Raw genomic sequence first — 22,864 nt, 5'->3', positions numbered from 1 at the left:
GTATAGTGTGAGATAGAGAGGGGAAGACTGGAAGTAACCAAAGCTGTAAGAGATTATGAAATGTAGGATGTAACATCACAGTGGCACAGTCGGTATCTGGAGTATGATGCCAACAAATAATTTTTTGAACATTTGCAGCCCAGTGATAGTAGTTAAGATTTGGGAGAGCTAAACCACCCTGTATTTGAGGCCTCTGATGAAGTTCTGTTCATATTGTAATGCTCTTATCGTTCCATGCAAATGAAATGAGAGCTTTATCAATAGATAGAAACAAATAAAGGCATTCATGGAACACATTCATTTTAATACAATGTACTTCTGTTCTGGGACTTCTCTGCTCTTCCATGTGCCTACACGGAATGGCTATAAGCAGGGAGAGCAGCAGCAAAGACCCCCAGTACAACCATACTGGCAAACTTAACTGCCAGACTGGCTGGAGAAAACAAATTCATAGAGGGTGCTGAACTGGACTCCAGAGCTTGAATCCTGGAGTTCATGCTGGCAAGTGATGATTGAATGTTGGACAGTGCTGACAAGATGGCGTCATCCTCCAGGTCCATGGAGGTGGCTATGTGGGTTGAGACTCGTTTGGATGGCGGAGCGGTGCTTGGAACTGTAACTACATTGGAGTTACAGGAGCAGTTCTTCCTTTTCTTCGCAGCCCCCCTGGGAAAAGAGGAATTGAAGCTGCAGATGGTTATTCATTGTGGATTAGCCCCAAGAACAATAAAAAAGCTCCTCATGAGAAGCTTCAACTGGAGCCTGACTGTTACTCCACACTATTGGGTTCTACAGCAAAGGGATGCTACACCTGCCCATTTCCAGTGTAGCAGAGGAGTACCAGTGCGCCAAAGTCAGACTGGAGATGATGCTACTGGATTTAAATGATCCATTTGTAGCCCAAGCTGCCCCCATCCTGGCCACTGGGAGGCAGTGGACTCCATTGGCTGAAACTTAGCAGGCAAAGGCAGCACTTAGACACAGGGAGATTGTGGGCCAAGTGCAGGAGAGGAGGAGAGGTCTTGGCCATGGGACCAGTACACCAGCGTGGAACAAGGCCACTCCAGCTGAGAGATGCAAGCTGGTGGTCCAGGAGGTACGTCGGGAAGAGGAAGCGGAGAGGTGCGCACAAACTATGGCGACAGTGGATGGCATGGGAAGGATTGGAGAAGAGGAAGATCTCCAGGAAAAGAGCTGTGGGAGATGGAGTCATTCCAGACGAGCTTTACCATCAGGGGCGCCTACGATGTCCTGCCTTCTCCTGCAAACCTTAGCCAGTGGTATGGTGAAGATCCCACATGCCCTCTATGTTCAAGTCCAGCAACACTGAAGCACATCTTGGTGGGATGCAAGACCGGTCTCACCCAAGGCTGCTACACCTTGCGGCACAACCAGGTGCTAAAGTGTCTTCCCGCAGTGCTGGAAAGCCGACAGACAAGTGTGAATGCCCTTCTTCCCCGCCATCCTGTTGGCAATCAACACCATTTGTCCGGGAGGGTGAGGGGCAAGCCAGCCTCTCCACCATAGGGCCAGAAACTGGGCAGCTGGGCAGCGCACAGGACTGGAAGCTGATGGCTTGAATTTGCAGCCAATGCACACCAACAAGGCTGGAAAGCGAAGGTACGCCCAGTGGAGGTAGGCTGCAGAGGGTTCATAGCCACCTCAACATCCAGGCTACTCAGGGAGATGGGAGTGCAAGGGAAGGCCCACCGGCAGGCAGTCAAAGACCTCTCCAGGCCTGCTGAGAAGGGGAGCTAGTGGCTGTGGATGAGAGAAAGGACTCTGCCTGGGCCTTCAAGTGAGTTCATGGCAGCTAGGGAGTGAACCTGGGATGCTGGGATTCACTGCTGAACCCTCTGGAGGTGTCATGGGCCTAACAGCGAAACACCCAAGAAGGAGGGTGACCACTTGACAACCCAAAGGATGTCATCACTCAATTACCACCCCATAGAATCTCATCGTTGCCACATGTGTTTTTTTTTTGTTATGTTTTTTGTTTTTGTTTTTGAGGGATAGCAACATCTAGTCCTACACAATGGATCTAAACAAAGCTTCCAGGAGCCTGGGCACTGGCCATTCACTAATTCTGGGAGTATTTATTCAAAGTTTTACTTGCCCAACAAGAGCTTTGGTGAATGGGGGCAGTGTTCTCTTTGGAATTGGCTTCCTCTGCTTCAGATTCCTGCTGAGAATTCATGACGCAGTCAATCTGCCATGGATCCTCAGGATGGATGGGGATCAACATGATGAGCAGCAGAGTAACTAGAAGCACACACCCAACAGTCTTGTCAGTCTCATTTGGGAAAGCAAAGCAGCTTGCAGAGGAAGCAGTGAGAGTAAGCAGGATATGACAGTTTAGAGAGACTACCTGTTTGAGATGTGCCAATAAGGTGTGAAACAGAGAATCAGCTGAGCTGTCAGCTCAGTAGCGAAAATGTGACAAAATTTCTTCAAGGCATAAATAATATGAGGTATACCCAGAAAAGGGTAGATAAATTTAATAAAAAATCATCTGCATATACAGATAATCTATGCTCTACTTCCCATCTATGAATTCCACTTATTGACAGCAGTGACTTGGGTGTGATGGATAAGAGCACTGTGGCTAAGGCAAATAATAATGGACTGAGTGGGCCCTGATGGGTCAGTCTTGAAAGCTCGAAGTACCATGAATGCTTACCATTTGTAACTACAGAAGCTTTTGGTGAGGTGCATAAAAGTCTAATCCACAAAATATAATCCAGACCATACCCAATTTTTTTAAAAATTGGGTATGGTCTGGATGGAGTTTTGGGTAAGATTTTTACATTCCTGGGTCTATATGGACCACACTCTGTATTATCCTTACATGGCTTAAGCGGGAGGAAAATTAATGCTTTAGTCTGTTATGATTCTGTAGAATCAATGCTATAGCTGGACCAGAGAAGCGGATAATCAGCAGGAGAAAAGGAGCCGTGAAACAAAACGGTTTGTTACAGAAAAAAACACGAACACAAAATCAGCCCAATAAAACAAAAGATCACAACACCATGGCGAGTGGGTAGGAAGAAAACACCTAGGGCTCTATTTTCGATTCCGCCGCAGGCGCAGTGCAAAGTCAGGTCCGCTTTGCTGATGGGGCGTGGCAGCGCAGACTTTGGTATTTTCGTGCACTGCGCCACCGGCGCATCTACTCCCCCTTCTCATCTCAGTCCCACCCAGCGGCGCAACTCGGAAAGAGGGAGGGGAGAAGGCGTGGAGTGGGTTTGACACAGCCTATCAAATCTTCACCAATCACACCAGCTCCTCGCCTCACCTTTAAATACGCCATTGGCGAGGCGCATGGCAAGTTTCGAGGATGACTGAGCCCAACCCCTGTGTCTGACGCCCAAACTTCTCCCAGGAGGAGACTGACGTCACTCATGTCTAAATATGAGGTCCTTACATGGTAAATCCTTGGCCTCCTCCTCCTCCTCATCCTCCTCAAAGCAATGATGTACTCCATCCTTGTAGCTAACATTAAGCATTACAATGATAACATTTGTATTTGGAATGAAATGACATGGGTAATAGCGGACAACGATCATCAGTTACATTTTTTCCATGTGTCCATCTCTCTCTGTTTCTCGAGTGCTCTGAGATAGATGCAGTATATATGCTCTGTAGGATGCTACGGCTATTTCTGGTTGGCACAGTGACGTTTATTGATTAGTTTGCATCCCTGTTTCACCTGTGTACATTCGGTCAGGGTGAGTGACCATTATGCGTGCCGAATGCGCTTGCGATGTGGTCAGACGAGATACTGATCAAAATATATAAATTAAGGTCTGACCGTATGTGCTGACTCAGATAGTTGCATTGAATCGTGGCTGTTGCTAATTATTGATCGCAGTGTGTGTTCGATGACTGACCGAGAACTGCTGAAAACACCGTTAAAACCACACTGCTGTCTTGTTGAAGGTGTGATAGTATATGGCGTCATCAACCACATTTTCAGTGGATAGCCGTTATCACCTGGCAGCCACCCATCCAGTAGGGTGTCCCCCTGAAAGACTGTAGGGATGCTAGAATTCGCCAGGATGACGAGTCATGTGCCAACCTGAGGAAAGTGGCATACACGTTTGTCACCAGGCAATTTGAGTCACAGATCACCAGACATCCCTGTTTCACCTGTGTACATTCGGTCAGGTTGAGTGACCATTTCGCGTGCCGAACACGCTTGTGATGTGGTCAGATGAGATACTGATCAAAATGTATAAATTTAGGTCTGACTGTTTGTGCTGACTCAGATCGCTGCATTGAATCGTGGCTGTTGCTAATTATTGATCGCAGTGAAATGCCAGACACTGTGGAGACCTGCCTGTGAGGTCGGACGTGAGCGCACGACTCCGCCGGTTTACAAAAATCCACTTGCTCTCAGACTACTAAGACAAGACAATAACTAGGAATCTAAGGAGAACAAGGCTATGAAGAGTGAAAAGACTATGGCACAAGGACAAGAGAATGGCTGGAGAATCTCGGCAAACAGCTTTGACAATCTGGCAGCATGCCAACGCTGCCACGCTGCTCTAGAGAGAGGAATCAGTGGAGATCTGCCTCAGGTGCATTGGAGGCTAGCGGCACTGCCAGGCCACACCTCCACTGCAGACAAGGAGAGAGAGAGAGCCATTACAAAACAATCAAATCACAACACAGAAAACACATAACAATAACTCAGACTTTAACACAGTCAGTGTTTCTGGCAGTAACCCACAGGACATAAAATCATTAAACATAGAATTTTTATAAGAATTCTAAGGGGTAGCCATTTGAGCATGGTGCCTTGCCACTTTACTTTGCTTTTATTGCACTGATGATTTCTGTGTGTTGTAGAGGGAGTTCAGTCTTAGCCTTATGCATTGTGTTAATAGAAAGCCTGAAGATTGTTAAAGATGTGTTCCATATCAGCGCTCTCATTTGTAGAAGACGGCCTTTAAGTCAGGAAATAAGGATGAGCTGAAGGCTGTGCAAAAGAAGCTGAGAAGGAAATTCAGAGGGGGGAAAAACACCTACAGAAGGACGATGGAGGATCAGCTGCTGGGAAAAAAATGTCAGTGGAGTCTGGAGAGGCCTAAAAACCATCTCTGGCCACAGGGAACCTGACTCTCAAGCTGCAGGGGAACAAAAGTGGGCCAATGACCTGAACATATTCTTCAACAGATTTGATCAGTCATCTGCCCCTCCCCTGGCCCAGTCCTCCATGCTGCAGCCCCCCCTTTCCCCCTCTGCAACACTCAGCTCACAGTCACCCCCCAAGACCCCTAAGAACCTCAGCAGCTACAGGCCAATGGCACTAAGATCCCACCTAATGAAGACCCTAGAGCAGCTGGTCCTTGTTCATCTCTGCCCTCTGGTGAGCCCATCACTAGATCCACTTCAGTTTGCCTACCAGCTTGGTATCGGGGTGGACGACGCTGTCATCTTCCTCCAACAGCTCTCTCTCTCTCACCTGGAGATGTTTTTTGATTTCTCCAGTGCTTTCAATACCATTCAGCCTGCACTTCTGAGGGACAAGCTGGAGCACACCGGGGTGAACCATCACCTCACACACTGGATTCTGGACTATCTCACCAGCTGTCCACAGTATGTGAGGACCCGGGACTGTGTGTCCAACACAGTCGTCTGCAGCACGGAGGCCCCGCAGGTAATGGTCCTGGCTCTTTTCCTCTTCACTCTCTATTCTGCAGACTTCTCAAACAACACACCCACCTGTCACCTGCAGAAGTTCTCTGACGACTCGCAATCGTCAGCCTCATCACAGATGGGGATGACAGAGAGTACAGAGAACTGGCGCAGGACTTCGTGGACTGGTGTCAGTGGAACTGCCTCCACATCATGTCCACAATGGATTTGTTTATCACTGAGGACATTTTGGAGCAGGTTTTGAAATACACCAATGTCTACGGCCGGTGAACGCATGGTGATGCCTGGGGAGACATCACCATGGTGGAGCTGCAAGCCTTCATCGGCCTGCTTCTTCTGGCTGGGGTGTACCGGTCACGAAACGAATCGACCAAAAGCCTGTGGGCAGAGGGCAGTGGCAGAGCCGTCTTCCCGGCCACAATGTTGAGAAGAATGTTTGAAAAAATAGCCGCGGCCATGAGATTTGATGACAAACTTACGAGGCTGAGACGGCACGGGGGGGCAAGTTGGCGGTTATTTGGCCAGTGTGGGAGAGGTTGGAACCACGGCTGCAACAACTGTTCAACCTGGGAGTGGAGCTCTGCGTGGATGAGCAGCTGGTCCCATTCAGAGGCCACTACCGCTTCAGACAGTACATACCCAGCAAGCCGGCCCACTACGAAATAAAAGTTTCTGCTGCGATGCCCAAACATCCTATGCATGGCGAATGTCTGTGTATACGGGGAAGGAGGAGGGAGCCCCCCGGGAGGTCAGCCAGGGGAAGAGGGTCGTGCTGGAGATGGTGGAGGGGCTGGAGGGGCACACCATCACCTGTGACAATTTTTTCACCTCATTCAGTCTGGGTCAAGAGTTGCTCAGGAGGAAGATCGCCATGGTGGGCACAATCTGGCGCAACAAGCCTGAGCTGCCCCCGAAGCTGCTGGACATCAGGCAGCGGCCCGTCCTCTCCTCCCTCTTCGCCTTCATGGCGACACACATGGCTGTCTTGTACGTGCCGAGAAGGGGGAAAAAACGTCCTCCTCCTCAGCACGAAACATCGTGAGGCGGCAGTCAGCAATGAATACCACAGAAAACCAAAAATAATAATGGACTACAACCACAACAAAGGCGGTGTCAACAACCGTGATAAGGTAGGCTTCTATTATTATTTCAAATTATTCTCACATGATTTATATTATTATTGCTGTATTGGAGCTTCCGGGGGAAGGATCGAGTGTTATGCGGGCATCAGAGGCTCTCGAGCCGGGCAGACCCGAGCTGTCTGTCCAGGACAGAAAAAGCCGAAATGTTTATTATTCCTATTTTATTATTCTGATTCGGTAGCCCATTTTGTGCATCATTTGAGAGAAAGAATGATATATTAGAGTATGATGAAGAAGAATATTAATTTGTTTCTTTTTTTTTCCCTCCTCCATCAGGTTGTCGCCGCCTACAGCTGCTGGCGCATGACCCAGAGGTGGCTGCTGAAGCTTTTCTACAACATCCTGAACGTGTCAGCGTACAACGCCTTCGTCCTATGGAAAGAAGTCGATCCACTGTGGAGAGAGGGAGTCACCCACAAGTGGCGGCTTTTTCTGGAGGAGCTGGGGAGGGCGATGGTGAGCCCCCTGCTGGAGCAGCGACAACGCTTGCCGAGAAATCCGAGCGCTGTTGCGCTGCTGGCTGCAGCACGTAAGGGGGGGCCGCCAGCAAAGGCCGGCCCGCGGCGACAGTGCATGCACTGCACTAAGTGGATAAAGAACACATGCGCTAAGTGTGGACACTACATCTTCAGAGCCCACACCACTATGCTCTGCAGCACCTGCTGCCAGTAAGACTCTGGGTAAATAAAACTGTGTATATTTGTATATTTGTTCCAATTTGGTTTGCTGTTATGATTGATTATCTTATTTCGTTCCGTGTTTGTTAAAGTTAATTTAATTTAGTTATGCTGCTATTGGATTAGACTGTCGGGGGACCTCCAAAGATACACCGAGCTCCTCTGTCCTTCTGTCCCTCTCCATCTGCACGCTTTCATGTCCTACCACGGCATGTTACTAACTTAGCTCCTTCCCCGGAGTCTCTGTGCTTTGTCGTCTTGCAGGTTACACAGTGGCTGAATCTGGATTGTGGATTGCAGCTGCGTCTCCTGCCTTGGCCCTGCCTGACATCCACTGCAACTGCTACTGTAACACTTCTGGAGTAATTACAGTAAACTAGGACCAATGCTAGGTTCGACTACTGGAGCAATGATAGATGTAAAGTGCATTAATAACCACAGACCAGAGAAAAGGTGTAAATTGCCGGTTTATTATTTTTAGCAAAAGAGAGACAGACAGGTGACATAAAGTTTTCGACCTCACTTTAAGAAAAATAAATGAAATACTTTCCCTTTTTGTTCAAGTGATTTTGTTTATCAATCCCTTTTAGATTTAAACCTATTATTTGGCTTAAAATTATATTATTTCTCAACCTAAGTTCTTATTTGTATTTATCTCAAGTTCTATTCCTTTGATCTAATTGAGTTAACTCAGCGTTATTCTGAATCAAGTCCAGTTCTCAACCTCACGAGATGTCGTAGAAGTTTTGTTAAATTCCCCTTCAAGTTTCAACCATTACTTGTTTTGTTGTTTGTACCAAACAAATAACATTTACCATTCCAGTAATACCATTATAGCATTAACATGGCTGATCCACAGAAAAAATAACAACAGTAAAATGTACATAACTCAAAGTGATCCAGCAAAAGACTGAATAATTTGTATATCACAAATAAATGTCTTTATCTTCGAATCTGGCAATCCTTTGATTGTCCTGAATAATTAATCCGATGTCTCTGAGTGTCCACTGCAGTTTGGCAGAGAGATATGGATCAATCCTACCAGTTTTTTTCTTGATGAAACAGCGCAACGTCCAGCAGAAGGCGCTTGCGTTTGTGTGATGCACAGTTCAAGGGGTCCCTGGGCAGCTCGCCATCTTGTATCTCACACGTGGAATCCAATTTCCGGTATTCGCTCAGAATTCCTGGTCCCAACCTTAATGGCCAAGTCCCGTTCGGCAATGTACAGAACATCACCAAGTTGGACAGGTAAAAAAAAAACAACAGTAACTCCTTCAGAGTACAAAAAACTTCAAATTGACTCTTCACTTGTTTTATTTTCTCTATTTTCTTCTATTTGAGCAGCAGCTCATCAAAAACCATCCTCGTATCTCCCTCCTTCAGAAGCAGAAAAAAGCAAAACATCCCGTTTGGCTGTGGCAAGTCACATGAGTCACGCTGCAACGCGACTCTTCAAAATAAGAGTCTGAACACATTTTTAAGCCATTTTTTAAATAAAAATAAAAGTAACATGAATTTACACATTTTTAATCCTAAATTAAATATTGTATCATGAAGTACAGCATTGCTGACAATCTTTATGATTTTTTAACCATGTTAATCTATTTATTGTCCATTTATCACTGGCAATGTATTTCGTATTGGCTGTTTTATTAACAGGCTTTTATTTAGTGAGCTCTGTAACCCAGGGTTACACTACTGCAATTATTACATCCACTGTCACTGTTACTGTGATTGCATATCTGTCTCTCTCTCTCTCTCTCTCTCTCTCTCTCTCTCTCTCTCTCTCTCTCTCTGACTGCATTTCTGTCTGTCTGTCTGTCTGTCTGTCTGTCTGTAACTATCTCACTCTCCCTCTCTTGCTCTCCCTCTCTCACTCAACCGGTCGAGGCAGATGGCCGCCCACCCAGAGTCTGGTTCTGCCCGAGGTTTCTGCCTGACAACTTCTGTTGTGATTTGGCGCTATACAAATAAATTGAATTGAATTGAATTGAATTGAATTGAATTGAATTGAATTGAATTGAATTGAATTGAAAGAAAAGTTGTATCTATAGTTGTATATATATGTATATTTGTTGCTATTTTGTTTGTTGTTATAATTGATTATCTCATTCCATGTTTGTGAGTTAAGTTGAATGACAAGTTAATTTGAAGTTCAAAATGTTAATAAAATGATTGTATTGCATGTTCATGTTTCATGCTTTTATCATATATGGGTCTATGACCAAAAAGGTCCCTAGCAGGGAACTGCACAAAAACTATTGATTTATCAAAATCAGTGTTGCTGCTAATCATTGTCATATTCCAGACTGAATATCCACAAAAAAACAAAAATCCACTTGGCATTCATCAAATTGAAAATACTTAATTTTTGTGTAATCCTACAATGTAGTACTATGTGAATAAACTGGCATTTAGAGGGTTAAAATTATGAAAATGAAGTCACATTTGCTATACATAATGAGGACTGGAGTTAATAACCAAAATAAAAAAAAAAAAATAAAAATAAAAATAAAATCATCATAGTCTCTCTTCCATGACCCAAAAGGACAAGGCCTGGGAACTTAGATGTGTTTTTGAAGGGGTCTCCGAAGGTTAAATTGTTTGGTTTGATATTTAATGTCCTTCTACTGATGCCCTATATGTTTGCTATCCACTTTTGCTGCTGGATAGCAGCTCATTTAAATACGTATCTTGGTTAATTCCTTTTTTTTATTATTAAAATGGTTAAAAATATTACTTACCTCCTGTGAAGAGAGAAAAGTTGTTGGACTTACCCTTTAGAATAGAGTGCTGTCACTTTAAGAGGGAGAGTCACAGAGAAGTGCTATCCAGGCTGAAGTGAAATATGCTTGTACCAGTGAAACGGTGGAACCGTGGAAACACTGTGGCTTCACAGCTAGAAGGTTCGATTCCCGCTGTGGGCGCCTTCTGCTTGAGGGAGAAGGGGGTCTTTCTGTGTGGAGTTTGCATGTTCTCCCCGTGTTCACCTGTGTTCTCCCTAAAAAACCCTCATTAAAAACATGCAAGAAGATCACCACCTGATCGAATGGTGACAAGAAGGAATTGGGTCCCCGGGCGCTGCTGTTGGCTGGCAGCCCACCGCATATGATCTGCCGCGGAGGAAGGACTTACCAGGATGGGTTAAAGGTGGAAGAACAATTTCACCAAAGCATGGCATGTGCATGTTGTGTTGTGTTGTGTGATTAATAAAGTATGTCTTAATCATTGAAAGTGTTACCGTAAATACTAACTGTGGTCAGGGAAGAAGCTCTCACAAAAATCCACTTTCCAGCGAAACAACTCAACAGTCAACCTGGAGCCTCCTCAACCATATTTAGATAGGGTTAGGTTAGGTTTGGCTTATTCTTATTCTGCTTCTATTGGGATGGCAATATAAATTAGCATTTTCTTTTCAGTATGCGATCACCAGTTGTGTGTTCTTTTCAGACTGAAGCCCTTTCTGTTCCAGTATAAATCTTGCAGCTTGTCTCTGCACGATCTCTTCATTACCATTCAGCTGCTCGCACAGCTTTCCTCAGCTCATTTACATCCCCATTTACAAGCCTCTGGGTGTTCAGTCTGACACCCTCAGTCACCCATGGGTGTCATTTTCTTCCCTCATAAAGCCTCCCCTGGCATCTTCACACCCTGTGTGAATGCAAGTCTGAGGTGACTGGACAGAAGAGAGCCGCAAGGCTGATGTCTGTATGACTGTCTGCTCTGCTCCCTTCAGAGATGATTAGTGGATAATCCTTCATTACACAAAAAATGATTAGGTTACCCTTAGGGGAAGTTATGAGTGTGTGTTAGAGCTTGAAAGCTTTGTGTTTTATTCAAATGCATGATGTGATGTGACACATCATGGTGTGCCAGAAGGTGCTTAGGTGAGGGTGTGGCAGTGAAAGATGAGGATGAGAAAAAGAAAAGAAAAGTTGAAAAGAAGGAGGAGGATAAAAAGAAATGGACTGAATAAGGGAAGAGTGAAAAGAGAAATGAAGAGAGGAATGGAAACAACATAGTGTAAGAAAAAGAGTGAAAATGAAGGTGGATGATGGAGAGAAGAGTAGACAGGCGATAGAGGATGAAGAACCGGATACCGAGTCCAACATTTACGGAGACCTCCTTATGAATCAACCTGACAATATGTGTAATTTGTAACAGGACATGTGAATTGAAAGAGCTGCTTTGGAAGGGTGGGTGCTGAATGAAAAGAGATATGTAGACCTCATGCTAAGAATTGATCCTGGTTTTATCTGATGCTGAAGTGAGCTCACAAGTTATTCTGCATCAGTCTGACATGCTCAAATGAAAAAAAAAAATGTACTTAAGCATACTTAATGAACATTTACATATTACAATGATTCAAGTATATTTATAGAAATGTGCACTTACTTTAAATAGACTCAAAACATACTTGTGATAAATATACTTCAATAAAATTGAAGTAAAAATTAAGTTCAAATTTGAAATTTGAAATTTGCATCTTTAAGATAATTGCTATCAAATACTTTTCTCCTATATTTTCAGTAAGTGTGTTAAAACACTATTAACATAATAATGAACTTGAAAAAAACTTTACAGATTAAAAGTACATTCATTTTAGGCTGTCATGACATACTCAAAAGTATATTTTTACTCACTAAATATCTATTTGCCCTTCAGTATACAACATACAGACACATAAAAGCACGTACATACAAGGTCTATCTCATACATAAACATATTTCACACATCTGTCACAACAGACAATGCTAGTAAGAGTCACATTGTTAAAGCTTGTTTTATTATCATCTGAAGATCAAACATCCAGAATCTTGTATCATGCTGTCAATGACAGGAAAAAAAAGGAAGTGACCAGTATTTTTTATAAGTGATGCCAGATAATTCAGGCATTAATGGGCACTGAATGCATAATATATCTGAGGACATACTCTCCTCCTTGAACTGCCACCTTATCGTGGTGGAGGAGTTTGAGTACCCGAATGATCCTAGAGGCTATGTTGTCCGGGGCTTAATGCCCCTGGTAGGGTCTCCCAAGGCAAACAGGTTCTAGGTGACGGGTCAGACTAAGAGCAGTTCAAGAAGCCCCTATGAAAGAAATTAAAGCAAGGAAGCGTACGTCGCCCGGATTGGCGTCACCGGGGCCCCGCCCTGGAGCCAGGCCTGGGGTTGGGGCTCGCAGGCGAGCGCCTGGTGGCCGGGTCTTTGCCCACGGGACCCGGCCGGGCACAGCCCGAAGGAGCGACGTGGGCCCGCCTTCCCGTAGGCCCACCACCCGCAGGAAGGATCAGAAGGGGCCGGTGCTATGTGGAATGGGTAGCAGTCGTGGGCGGGGGCCCCGACGACCCAAATCCTGGACAACGACTCTGGCTATGGGGACATGGAATGTCACCTCACTGTGGGGGAAAGAGCCTGAGCTAGTGCGGGAGGTTGAGCGGTACCGGCTAGAGATAGTCGGGCTCACCTCCACGCACAGTCTGGGCTCGGGAACCCAACTCCTTGAGAGAGGCTGGACTCTCTTCTACTCTGGAGTTGCCCGCGGTGAGAGGCGGCGAGCTGGTGTGGGCTTGCTTATAGCCCCCCAGCTCAGCCGCCATGTGTTGGAGTTCTCCCCGCTGAGCGAGAGGGTCGCTTCCCTGCGCCTTCGGGTTGGGGATAGGTCTCTCACTATTGTTTCGGCCTACGGGCCGAACAGTAGTGTAGAGTACCCGGCCTTCTTGGAGTCCCTGGGAGGGGTACTGGAAAGTGCTCCAACCGGGGACTCCATTGTTCTGCTGGGAGACTTCAATGCTCACGTGGGCAGCGACAGTGACACCTGGAGGGGAGTGATTGGGAGGAACGGCCTCCCCGATCTGAACCCGAGTGGTGTTCTGTTATTGGATTTCTGTGCTAGTCACAGTTTGTCCATAACGAACACCATGTTCAAGCATAAGGGTGTCCATCAGTGCACGTGGCACCAGGACACCCTAGGCCGGAGGTCAATGATCGACTTTGTAGTCGTATCATCTGACCTTCGGCGGTATGTCTTGGACACTCGGGTAAAGAGAGGGGCTGAGCTGTCAACTGATCACCACCTGGTGGTGAGTTGGATTCGCTGGCAGGGGAAGAAGCGGGACAGACTTGGCAGACCCAAACGTACCGTGAGGGTCTGTTGGGAACGTCTGGCGGAACCCGCTGTCAGGGAAGTTTTCAACTCCCACCTCCGGGAGAGCTTCAACCAGATCCCGAGGGAGGTTGGAGACATTGAGTCCGAATGGACCATGTTCTCCACTTCCATTGTTGATGCAGCCATCCATAGCTGTGGCCGTAAAGTCGGCGGTGCCTGTCATGGCGGCAACCCCCGAACCCGGTGGTGGACACCGGAAGTAAGGGATGCCGTCAAGCTGAAGAAGGAGTCCTATCGGGCCTTGGCTCATAGGACTCCTGAGGCAGCTGATGGGTACCGGCAGACCAAGCGTGCGGCAGCTCGGGCGGTTGTAGAAGCAAAAACTCGGGTCTGGGAGGAGTTCGGGGAGGCCATGGAGGAGGACTACCGGTTGGCCTCGAGGAAATTCTGGCAAACCGTTCGGCGCCTCAGGAGGGGGAAGCAGCTTTCTGTCAACACTGTTTACAGTGGAGGTGGGGAGCTGTTGACCTCGACTGGGGATATTGTCGGGCGGTGGAAGGAATACTTCGAGGATCTCCTCAATCCCTCTGTCATGTCTTCCGTAGAGGAAGCAGAGACTGGGGACTTGGAGGCCGATTCATTCATCACCGGGGCTGAAGTCACTGAGGCAGTTCGCAAGCTCCTCGGTGGCAAAGCGCCGGGGGTGGATGAGATCCGCCCTGAGTACCTCAAGTCTCTGGATGTTGTAGGACTGTCTTGGTTGACACGCCTCTGCAGCATCGCGTGGCAGACGGGGACAGTGCCTCTGGACTGGCAGACTGGGGTGGTGGTCCCTCTTTTTAAAAAGGGGGACCGGAGGGTGTGTTCCAACTATCGGGGGATCACACTCCTCAGCCTCCCTGGTAAAGTCTATTCCAGGGTACTGGAGAGGAGAATCCGGCCGATAGTCGAACCCCGGATTCAAGAGGAACAATGCGGTTTTCGTCCTGGCCGTGGAACACTGGACCAGCTCTGGAGGCCCTCTGTTGAGGGCTGTACAGTCCCTGTACAACCGGAGCAGGAGCTTGGTCCGCATTGCCGGCAGTAAGTCGGACCTGTTCCCAGTGCATGTTGGACTCCGGCAGGGCTGCCCTATGTCACCGGTTCTGTTCATCATTTTTATGGACAGGATTTCTAGGCGCAGCCAGGGGCCAGAGGGGGTTCGGTTCGGGGGCCGGCAGATTTCGTCTCTGCTTTTCGCGGATGATGTTGTCTTGTTGGCTTCCTCGAGCCAGGACCTTCAGCATGCGCTGGGGCGGTTCGCAGCCGAGTGTGAAGCAGCTGGGATGAGAGTTAGCACCTCCAAGTCCGAGGCCATGGTTCTCGACCGGAAAAAGGTGGCTTGCTCCCTTCAGGTTGGAGGAGAGTTCCTGCCTCAAGTGGAGGAGTTTAAGTATCTTGGGATCCTGTTCACGAGTGAGGGAAGGATGGAGCGTGAGATTGACAGGCGGATCGGTGCAGCGGCTGCAGTAATGCGGTCGCTGTATCGGTCTGTCGTGGTAAAGAAGGAGCTGAGCCGAAAGGCGAAGCTCTCGATTTACCGGTCAATCTACGTTCCTACCCTCACCTATGGTCATGAACTTTGGGTCATGACCGAAAGAACGAGGTCCCGGATACAAGCGGCTGAAATGAGTTTCCTCCGCAGGGTGGCGGAGCGCTCCCTTAGAGATAGGGTGAGGAGCTCTGTCACCCGGGAGGAGCTCAGAGTAGAGTCGCTGCTCCTCCGCATCGAGAGGAGTCAGCTGAGGTGGCTCGGGCATCTCTATCGGATGCCCCCTGGACGCCTCCCTAGGGAGGTGTTCCAGGCATGTCCCACCGGGAGGAGACCCCGGGGAAGACCCAGGACACGCTGGGGTGACTACGTCACTCGGCTGGCCTGGGAACGCCTCGGGATCCCCCCGGAAGAGTTGGAGGAAGTGTCCGGGGAGAGGGAAGTCTGGGCGTCCCTGCTCAGACTGCTCCCCCCGCAACCCGGCCCCAGATAAGCGGAAGATAATGGATGGATGGATACTCTAATATGTGCAGTACATCCTGTTAATGCTTAGTTTTAAAGTAAAAGCAGTTAAAATGTATTGAAAATGCTCAAGAAGTATATAAAAATACACTAGTAGCCCAATTTTAGGATTATTAAGTTAAACTTAAAGTGTACTGGATATGCTCAAACAATATATAGTTTAAATATACCAATGTAAATGTACTTCTTTGTATATATTGTGTATTGTTTATTTTTATATTTTTACACAGTTTAACTTATTGTTGAGTCTTTTGTTTGTTTGTTTTTTTGGGGGGGGGTATCTTTTATGTCCACATTGAGCTGAATGTCCTTTTTTCTAATGCAAATACATTGAGTGCAATGTTTCGAGTCAAATTCCTTTTATGTGCCTATTCTGATTGGTCATGTCCCACAGGCCTGAGACCAGTGGTGTAGTCTACGTGATACGCAGGTATACGCCGTATACCCACTAGAAAAGGTCCCAATTTTCCGTATAACCACTAAAAAATGGGCAAAGATACGTATGAGCATGGTTTTGTGAGATAACTTTCTCGTTCCCATTCATAAAATCGCCTTCTCTGTTTTACGAAGCGGGCACTTTTGGACCATAGGGGCTTCCGTCAAGCGTGACGTAACCACTAAGGAAGTAGTGAAGTTGTATGGCGGTTTTAAAAGCCAAAGAAGAAGAAGAAGTTGTATGGCGGGAATGAGAGGAGAACTCTGTCCAATGCTTGTCAGTGAAGAGGGAATGTGGAGGAAAAAAAATGAAGAGAAACCAAAGCCAACAGACACTATTTGAGTGTTTCGGTAAGCGTGCTGCTTGTCCTGTTAATACTGTCCCGTCGGGGGACACTACAGCCGCAGGTCATGCTAGCCGTTCAGAAAGGGAGCCTGAGTGTGAAGAGGCCACAGCGGCTTTATCTGCTGGCAGGGAAGGGGAGCCTGACGCTATCGGCATACCTGGTAAGTGGAATTCGCGTATGTTCTAATAATAGGAACTGCTATTGTAACAGCAGGTGATTGACACATTGAATTATATCTACAACTAGCTGGTGGTTTGGTTGAAATTAAGGAGGTGCGGCTGCTGCTCTGTGTGTGCCTGTGTCTGTGTGTGCGTGCGCGCATGTGTGTATGTGTGCGTGTGTATGTGTGGCGTTGTAGATGAGAACTCAACCTGGCCAGCCTTGTGGAGTGAAAGTCAGGTGAGAGAGTTTAAAAACAGGCATCCTTGGTTAGAGTGGAGAAACGGAAAGTTAGGTAAATATTAGACAACATTTAAATCTGGTATAAACAATTTAAATGTACAGAGTTGATGCTATATTCAAATGTTAATATAGTTAATTCATGAAATTGTTAATAAAGATTAAATTAATTCATTGTCATCTCAAAGGTCCATCAATGAAGACACCATGTACACCATTAAATGATTAACTGATATGTTAGCTATAGTTGTCACATAGTTCAAGCTATTGAAAGAGTAGGATTTTTGCCTCCTTTTGTCTATTTTTCGTGCATTTTCTTAGCCATGGCTCAAGATTGTAAACAGTTAATTGGTTTTGGCCCTGTTCAGCAGATCTTAATGCTAATATAGATACAAAAATGACAACTTGTATTATAATGTTAATTACTGTTGTTTTTGTTTACCTCCAGGTTGTGCTGTCTGCAGTGCCACAAAATCAACTGGTATCCTCACAGAGAAAAGGGTGTCTACATCTGAGGAGTGGGTGTCCTTTAAAATCCAGTCCTCGGGCACAAATGACAGACAGACAGCTCTAGCATCCTACAGGAACAAAATTCGAGGACATGAGACGTCTAGGGCACACGAAATAGCTCAGGAACTCACTGAAAAGGGCAGATGGGATTTACTTGGAAATATAGTGAGAACTGTATCAGAGACTGCGTTAGCTGAGACTGATGCTGTATTCAGAACAGCATACTATCTTGCAAAGATGAACCGACCATTCACTGACCATTATGATCTCATTGAGCTTCAGCAAAAAAATGGTGTCAACATGGGCACTAATCTGCACTCTAGGTACAGTTCCACAGCAATTGTGCAACACATAGCAAAAGAAATGCAGAAAAAAATTGTTGACAGTATTGTGTCTTCTTCAAGCAAATCGTCTGTTCTCATTGATGAGGCTACATCTGTCAGCCACAAATCTGCCATGATTTTCTATATGAAAGCCTCTATCGATGGAGCTACTCCTGAATTTTTGTTTCTGGATTTGGTTGAGCTGGAAAGCCAAAGAGCAGCGGGTATAGAGGAAGCTCTGTTGAACTGTTTGAACAGTGCAGGCTTCAGTGAAGAATGGCTTCAAAAGAACTGGGTCTCATTTGTTTCTGATGGTGCCAGTGTCATGCTGGGCAAGAACACTGGTGTGGCAACAAGGCTGACTGCAAGATACCCTAGCCTTTTCACATGGCACTGCATGAACCACCGTTTGGAACTGGCTGTATCTGATGCTGTGGATGAGGTTCAGGCAGTCAACCACTTCAAGGTGTTCATGGAGAAGATCCACAATCTCTACAGTCAGTCCAATAAGAATGCACGGGAACTTCTAGAGGCAGCAGAAGAAGTCGGCTCGCAAGTCCTGAGTATTGGCAGAGTTTTAAGTACGCGATGGGTGGCCAGCAGCTTCCGTTCTGTAAAGGTTGTGTGGAGGTCATATGAAGCACTGAACAGACACTTTGAAAATGCTGCGGGAGACCAAACAAGAAACAGCAAAGAGAGGCAAACTTACAGAGGCCTGGCACATCGTATGCAAAGCAAGGGATTTCTGTGTGACCTCGGACTCATGTACGATGTACTGTCTGAACTCTCAAACCTGTCTCTGCAACTCCAGGCCCATTCAGTCACACTTCTGAAAGCAGACAAGTTTCTGAGGCGCACCATCCGAGTCCTGGCATCATTCAAAGACTCTCCAGGAGAGAAATCTGAAGAGGCTTCGCAAGCACAGGCTTTGGGACATTTTGGATCGGTTTCCCTGGATTCATATGCAAAGCTCACACCAATCAATGCAAAGCAATTCCTCCAAAGTCTGATCAACAACATGGAAAGCGCCTATCATTTGAAAGTGAAATGCTTTGTGATCTCAGTGTCCTGGACACCAGCACCTGGCCATCAAGACCTGGCATTCGCCATGGTGAGTTACAAGTGAAACGACTGTGCAGGCGGTTCAGTCTGTGTGAAGAGCAAGCTGTTAATGGTATGAGAGATTTCCTTGAGCACCCAGACAAAGAGCTTGAAAGCCTAAAACCACTCATACGATGCATGCAGACCATCCCTTGCAGCACTGCTGAATGCGAAAGGGGTTTCAGTCTGATGAACAATGTTTGCACAGACAAGCGATCTACACTGTTGTTGTCCAATGTATGTAACTTGATGATCAGCATCAATGGGCCCCCTTTAAGTCTTTTTGAGCCAAGGCAGTATGTCACAACTTGGTTGAGAAGCCATCGCTCTGCCACACAGGCAAAGAGAAAATGCACTGCAAAGAAGCTTGAGTACAAACACATTTGGAAGGCTTTGTAGACTACAGGCTACTTAACCCACCCACTCCTTCCCTTACCCCACCCTAAGAGCACTATGAGAAGACACTTGACCAGGTGGAACAAGACCTGGGTCATCTCTAAGAGTTGTGGGCTAAGAGCACAGTAATCCCAGTAATCATATGATACTGATGTTAAAGGAATGCAAACAGTTTGGAAATCATTTGATAGTTATTGAAAGTTGAGTCGAGGTGTGGACCAGTAATGATACAAAGCTGGTTGAAATTCAGCAGTTACTTTAATGCCTTTTCAAGCTTAAGTTTATTTGTGTGGTTTGCACCATTTTTTGCACTTGATTGCTGAAATTTTATTTGTGTAAGAATATTGTTATTTATTTATTCATTCATTTTTCTTTATTTGAAACTTATGGTCTTGTCTTGTCTCACTGGCTGCTCAATGGTTAATTAAAGTCCAGCTGTTAATGACTGTTATACATCTTGTGTTGCTTTCAATACATTTACATTTAGATAATACATAACCAGTCTCTCATGATCTCAGTTATGTGTGGATGCATTAATGAGCATGGTGGTTCATGTGTGGGGGCCATTTTGGAACAGCTGCTGCTCTGGGAGGGGTTCTGCGGGACAGACATTGCTCCAGGACGTGGGTGTACAAGGCTGGGAGGGGAAAAATCAGAGTATACCCACTAGAAAAAACTAGACTACACCACTGCCTGAGACCACAATGTTTGCCATTTCTCTGGTCAGCTGTCAGTGATTTTACAGCCAGGTAATCATTATGGCCTGCATTTCTTCTGTAAATGAATAGCTAAAATAACTTTTTCTAAAACAAAAACTTGTTTTCAGAACACCACCAAGCAGAGCCCCTCGGGAGGCCGGCGGCGAAGGCGATATCTCTCTGGGGGGCGTCGGCGAAAGCAGAGCCCCTCTGGAGGCCGGTGGCGAAGGCGATATCTCTCTGGGGGGCGTCGGCGAAAGCGGAGCCCCTCTGGAGGCCGGCGGCGAAGGTGATACCCCTCCGGAGACCAGCGGCAAAGGTGATATCCCTCTGCAGGCCAACGGCGGCAAAAGCGATACCCCTACAGAGAACCGCAGCGAAGGCGATATCCCTCTGGAGGCCGGCGGCGAAGGTGAAGGCGATATCCCTCCGGAGGCTGGCAGCGGAGTCGGAGGCGGAGGCGGAGGCGAAGGCGCTGCCTCTTGGGAGAACAGTGGCGAAGGCGATATCCCTCCAGAGGCCGGCGGCGAAAGGAAAAGCGATACCCCTCGGGAGAACAGCGGCGAAGGCGGTACCCCTCCGAAGGACAACAGCGAAGGCAGTACCCCTCTGAAGGACGACGGCAAAGAAGGACCCCATCTGGAGGCCAGCAGCAGAGGCGAAGGCGATATCCCTCGGGAGAACATCAGCGAAGGCGGTACCCCTCCAAAGGACGACGGCAAAGGAGGACCCCATCTGGAGGATGGCGGCAAAGGCGAAGCCCCTCCTGTGGCCATCGGTGAAGGCAGTACCCCTCTGAAGGACGTCGGCAAAGGAGGAACCCATCCGGAGGATGGCGGCGAAGGCGATATCCCCCTGGAGAACAGCAGTGAAGGCAATATCTCTCCGGAGGCCGTCGGTGGAGGTGACATCCTTCTGGAGGCTGGCGGCGAAGACGGACCCCCCCGGACTGGAGGCAGGCAAGAGGACCGCTGTGCTGGGAGCTGGTAATAGGGCATCTGGGGCAGGAGGTGGCTGCGGCACTGGCTTGATGGCTGACCTCTGGCTCGATGGGTGGCTGCAGATGCAGCTGAGGCTCTGGCCTTGGCTCTGGCTCGGTGGGCGGCTGCAGCCGCGGCTCTGGCTCGGTGGGTGGCTCTGGCTCTGGCTCTGGCTCTGGCTCTGGCTCTGGCTCGGTGGGTGGCTGCAGCTGTGGCTGTGGCTCCGGCTCGGTAGGTGGCTGCGGCTCTGGCTGAAGCTTAGGCTCTGGCACTGGCTGTGGCTGTGACCACAGCTGCGGCTGTGGATCTGGCTCTGGCTGTGGCTTTGGCTTTGGCTTTGGCTTTGGCTTTGGCTGTGGCTGTGGCTTTGGCTCAAGCTTGGGCTGTGGCTCTGGCTGTGGTTCTGGCTGTGGCTCAAGCTTGGGCTGTGGCTCTGGCTGTGGTTCTGGCTGTGGCTCAAGCTTGGGCTGTGGCTCTGGCTCTGGCTCAGACTGGCAGCTGGCAACCTGGGGCTGAAGCTGAGGCTGAGGCTGGTAGCTGGGAAGCTCACGCTGAGGCTGAAGCTTGTGCTGGTAACTGGGAACCTGAGGCTGAGACTGAAGCTTAGGCTGGCAGCTGGGAACTTCACGCTGGGGCTGAAGCTTGGGTGGTAGCTGGGAATCTGAGGCTGAGACTGAAGCTTGGGCTGGTTTGCGGCCTTATGTCTTCGGGCCTGTTTGCTTCCTGTGGAGGACGTCTTGAAACCCAGCCGTGTCCCCCAGAATGGAAACCTCTCGTCCTCGGGCAGGAAGCTGGCCAACTCCAGCACTGAACATGGTTGGAGGGGAGAAAGCTGTTGGCTCTCTAGCTTGCCGGCTGTAGTCAGTAGGCTACTAATAAGCCTGGGGCTAGCTGACTTATGGACTGGAGCTGGCAGGGAACTAGTAGGCCGCTGGCTAACTGACTCATGGATGGGAACTGGCAGGGAGCTAGCAGGCTGGTGGCTAGCCCACCCAGAGCCTGAAACTGGCAGGGAGCTAGCTGACTCGTGGACTAGAACCGGTAGGAAGCCAACTTGCCTGTGGCTAGCCGGCTCATGGACTGGGGCTGACAGGGAGCTAGCAGGCCGGTGACTAGCTGACTCATGGACTGGAACTATCAAGGAACTAACCAGCTGGTGGCTAGCCAACTCAGGAACTGGAGTGGGTGGGAGGCTAGCAGGCTGGGGGTCTGATGGCTTAGGAGCCGAGACTGCTGACTCACAAGCTAACTCCTCTTCCAGAGTTAATTGCGTGCCTCAGCCTAGGCATGGCAGGATGACTCCAAAACCAGGCCTTGAGGTTACAGCAGCCCACACCTCCTGTGGGTCCAAGGAGTCATCCCAAACATAAAGAGCCAAAAAAATCAAAAACAGTCTCCACATCTCTTGTCTCCTCTAACTGAGTAAAAAAGTCTGCTGGGTACAGTTCAGGTGGGATCATTCTGTTACGGTTAGAGGTTGAGCCAAAACCAAGGAGTGAACCCAAAAGTGCAGACTTAACAAAAGATGCTGAGTAAAAACAGTTCAAAGTGATTTATTAACAAAAAGGCAACCAAAATCCTCTAGTACAAAAATACAAAACCAAAAGCAATACTATAAAAAACCACAAACTAATAACTAACAGGGGAAACCAAGACAAGACCAGGAATACTCACTGAAGTCAACGAGAACAAGAAAACCTCACACAACGGGAATGATCCCACAAAGACAAAAGAAACACACAGACTTCAATAGAGGGGAACTAAACAGAAACAGGTGTACACAATCACAGTAACAAAGGTGGGAAACATACGGGAAGTGAAGAAAACTACGACACAGAAGGGAAGGCTACCAAAATAAAACAGGAACTCAGGATACCAAAATAAAACAGGATCCTAACAAAAGGTAACGCTACCTGAGCTACTTTTGCAGTAATGTTATAAACATCCACAAAAAGCAACCTGAAAAAATGGTTACTGGCTTTCAAGTTACAGATTTCTTTATTTAGTTGGGTTCAATTGAGGTTTGGTCAAAA

The 22,864-nt window shown here is 47.6% G+C and overlaps 1 protein-coding gene and 1 pseudogene across 1 annotated transcript; both read left to right on the top strand.

The window, feature by feature from the left end:
* Nucleotides 1–537: 537 nt before the first annotated feature.
* Nucleotides 538–11,456, top strand: LOC139333526 (piggyBac transposable element-derived protein 3-like; annotated as a pseudogene).
* A 5,032-nt stretch (nucleotides 11,457–16,488) lies between these two features.
* On the top strand, nucleotides 16,489–18,782 carry LOC139333525 (E3 SUMO-protein ligase KIAA1586-like). The gene is made up of 3 exons (XM_070965985.1): nucleotides 16,489–16,584; nucleotides 16,783–16,823; nucleotides 17,288–18,782. The coding sequence occupies exons 1-3, from the start codon at nucleotides 16,489–16,491 to the stop codon at nucleotides 18,780–18,782; spliced, it is 1,632 nt and encodes a 543-aa protein (XP_070822086.1).
* Nucleotides 18,783–22,864: the final 4,082 nt, after the last annotated feature.

This window comes from Chaetodon trifascialis, chromosome 7, assembly GCF_039877785.1.
Source record: "Chaetodon trifascialis isolate fChaTrf1 chromosome 7, fChaTrf1.hap1, whole genome shotgun sequence".
NCBI lineage: Eukaryota > Metazoa > Chordata > Actinopteri > Chaetodontiformes > Chaetodontidae > Chaetodon > Chaetodon trifascialis.
Note: the sequence above shows the minus strand (reverse complement) of the source record. Positions and strands in the feature narration are given on the sequence as shown.

What these genes read in the sequence shown, in the direction of transcription:
- LOC139333525 (XM_070965985.1), top strand. Translation starts at nt 16,489, where the DNA reads ATGCTAGCCGTTCAGAAAGGGAGCCTGAGTGTGAAGAGGCCACAGCGG. An exon ending in TGACGCTATCGGCATACCTG is followed by an intron (nt 16,585 to 16,782) that starts GTAAGTGGAATT and finishes GTGGCGTTGTAG; the next exon opens with ATGAGAACTCAACCTGGCCA. An exon ending in CCTTGTGGAGTGAAAGTCAG is followed by an intron (nt 16,824 to 17,287) that starts GTGAGAGAGTTT and finishes TGCTGTCTGCAG; the next exon opens with TGCCACAAAATCAACTGGTA.